A 2315-nucleotide genomic window follows, 5' to 3' on the forward strand; every position below is an offset into this window, starting at 1 on the left:
TGTTATTTTACCCACTTTTTCAATTACCTATGTATACATTTTATTTCCTGCTTCTCTCATCACTTCATTTTATTAATTCTATTTTGTAAAATTATTCTGTTTATACTTTCTTTTTATTTTTTTTATTTTTTATTTCTCTTTAAGGATAATTGTGCCACAAACTGTTTTTAGTCTGACATAGATTCTACAAAATTGTTTTAGATTAACAAGAGAGCTAAAGTAAATAATAGTTTGAGAATCGCTGGAATAAAGAATGGCCTAAACATTACTTTTTTTTTTTTTTTATATCAAATTTATTTAAATGCTTGAACTTTGCCTAAACAATTTTTAAAATATATTATTAGGTAAAAATAATCCATTTTTTTTTTTTTTTTTTTTTTTTTTACAGGAAACCAGTTGAGATTGTTTTCACCGACGGACCACAGATCGAGTCTATTACAGTGAAGACGGAACTACAGAAGGATACATGGCTAGTCACCTTGACCGCATGGTTTGGGCCTTCATTGTTTCAGTTCAGTGACAATCTAGTAGCACACTTTTACTGGAGTGAAGATTATATTAGACAATTCTCAGTTCCTATCACTACTGATGTTGCCGATAGGCAGAGTCATTCTGTTTCGTTCTTGCTTCCTAAGGTATCACTAAATTTTCTGCTACATTATTGCTAATAATAATACTAATATCGCTGCTTTGCTATAAGAGCGGCACATCTTACAAAATAAAAAAAGTTTTAATCTATTTATAAAAAATAAAAAAGGAATATACATGGACCATGTATGGTCAAAATTACTCAAATTGTAAATTAACTATTTATTGTGGACGAACATTTCGCCCCACTTTGTTGGGCTTCATCAGGGCTAAAAAAAATACAACTAAAATAAAGTAATACAGTAACAGAATAGATAACATGAAATAAAAGTAAGGTATGACTAAAAATTATTTAAAACATGTATAAATTTATATATCAATGAATAAATTTACTTTGTTCATTTTTATATAAATGTTCACATATTTTAAATCATTTTTAGTCAAACCTTAGTTTACTTTTATTTCATGTTACCTATTCTCTTACTATGTTGCATTTATTTAGTTGTTTGTATCTTTTTCAGCCCTGATGAAGCCATGCAAAATAGGGCAAAATGTTGGCTCATAATAAATAGCTAATTTACTATTTGAGTTAATTTGACCTCACTCGGACCATTTTCCTTTTATATATATCACGTACGGTCCATCAAAAATCTTCCAATTCAATCTATTTAGTGTTCGATGTATTTTATAGATTTTATTGTAGACTGGGGTTATCTTGTAACAATCCTAATTGCTTCAGGACATCTGTTGGACAATCCTGGTAGAAAAAGTAACCCAAGTCTACAGTACTATCTTTGAAATACATGCATTTCAAAATAAATTCAAAAGTTTTTTTTTGTCATATGTGCCATTATTCAAGCAAAGCAGTGGTATAATGTACTAAGCAAATAATAATAAGTATTTTTGGCAATATTGTAGCTATGTGGATGAAATTTTTAAAAAATAAATTTAAATTTGTCTCTCTTTTTCTAGAAAATCAATTTATTCACCAATTAAAATAAAATATGTCAATTTAATAGCAATATTCTCATCTTAACTAACTTTTTAACACATATCATAGTTGCCAAATTTAACATGCACTGGTTCAATACTACTTACAGAATATTTTTGTTGACATAAATTAAAAAAGGCCTGGGTAAACTTCTTGGATTTATTTTATTTTTAAATTTTGTGCTATGGTTTGTAGCATATCTATATATGTTAATATTTGACTCATGAATAAAAAAAAAAAAATTATAGTAAAATTAAAATTTGTAATATCTGTTCTTTCTCAGCAGTTTTTTTAAGCAATAAAAATGGTTTTAGGATTTTGTTGGGTATTTACAAACATATCTTGTTTGTCATGCTTAAGTTTTGTGAATAACTACCTACTTACTCATAACCTTAAACATTTATAGAGTGATGTAAAACTATGGTGGCCGAATGGATATGGTGAACAAAACCTGTACAAAGTAGAGATGGTTTTTAAACAATCACAGAAATCTGTCAACATCGGATTCAGAACAATCAGGGTTATGGAGCCAGAAGTTACTAATGGTTAGTTTATTCTGTTAAAATGAGCTATGATAATAATAATCATATATAATATATAATTAATCTATGATAATTATAAAAAGGAAGAAAAGTTGTCCACATATATTGTGGTATAATGTTAACAACAATTGAAGAGGTAAAAACAGCATAATACATCATTATATCTTTATAGAGTTTTTTTTTTTTTTTTTTTT

General features: G+C 27.2%; 1 protein-coding gene across 1 annotated transcript in view; it reads left to right on the plus strand.

The window, feature by feature from the left end:
- The window catches only part of LOC106686465 (beta-mannosidase), a 56556-nt gene that overhangs the window by 31944 nt on the left and 22297 nt on the right, over positions 1 to 2315 (plus strand). The window contains exons 5-6 of the mRNA XM_014429801.3: positions 389 to 635; positions 1986 to 2124. Of these exons, the coding sequence (XP_014285287.1) occupies positions 389 to 635; positions 1986 to 2124 (386 nt within the window). The remainder of the gene's footprint in view (positions 1 to 388; positions 636 to 1985; positions 2125 to 2315) is intronic.

The sequence above is a fragment of the Halyomorpha halys genome, unplaced genomic scaffold (genome assembly GCF_000696795.3).
Source record: "Halyomorpha halys isolate HHAL.00 unplaced genomic scaffold, Hhal_1.1 Scaffold824.1, whole genome shotgun sequence".
In the NCBI taxonomy this organism is placed as follows: Eukaryota; Metazoa; Arthropoda; class Insecta; order Hemiptera; family Pentatomidae; genus Halyomorpha; species Halyomorpha halys.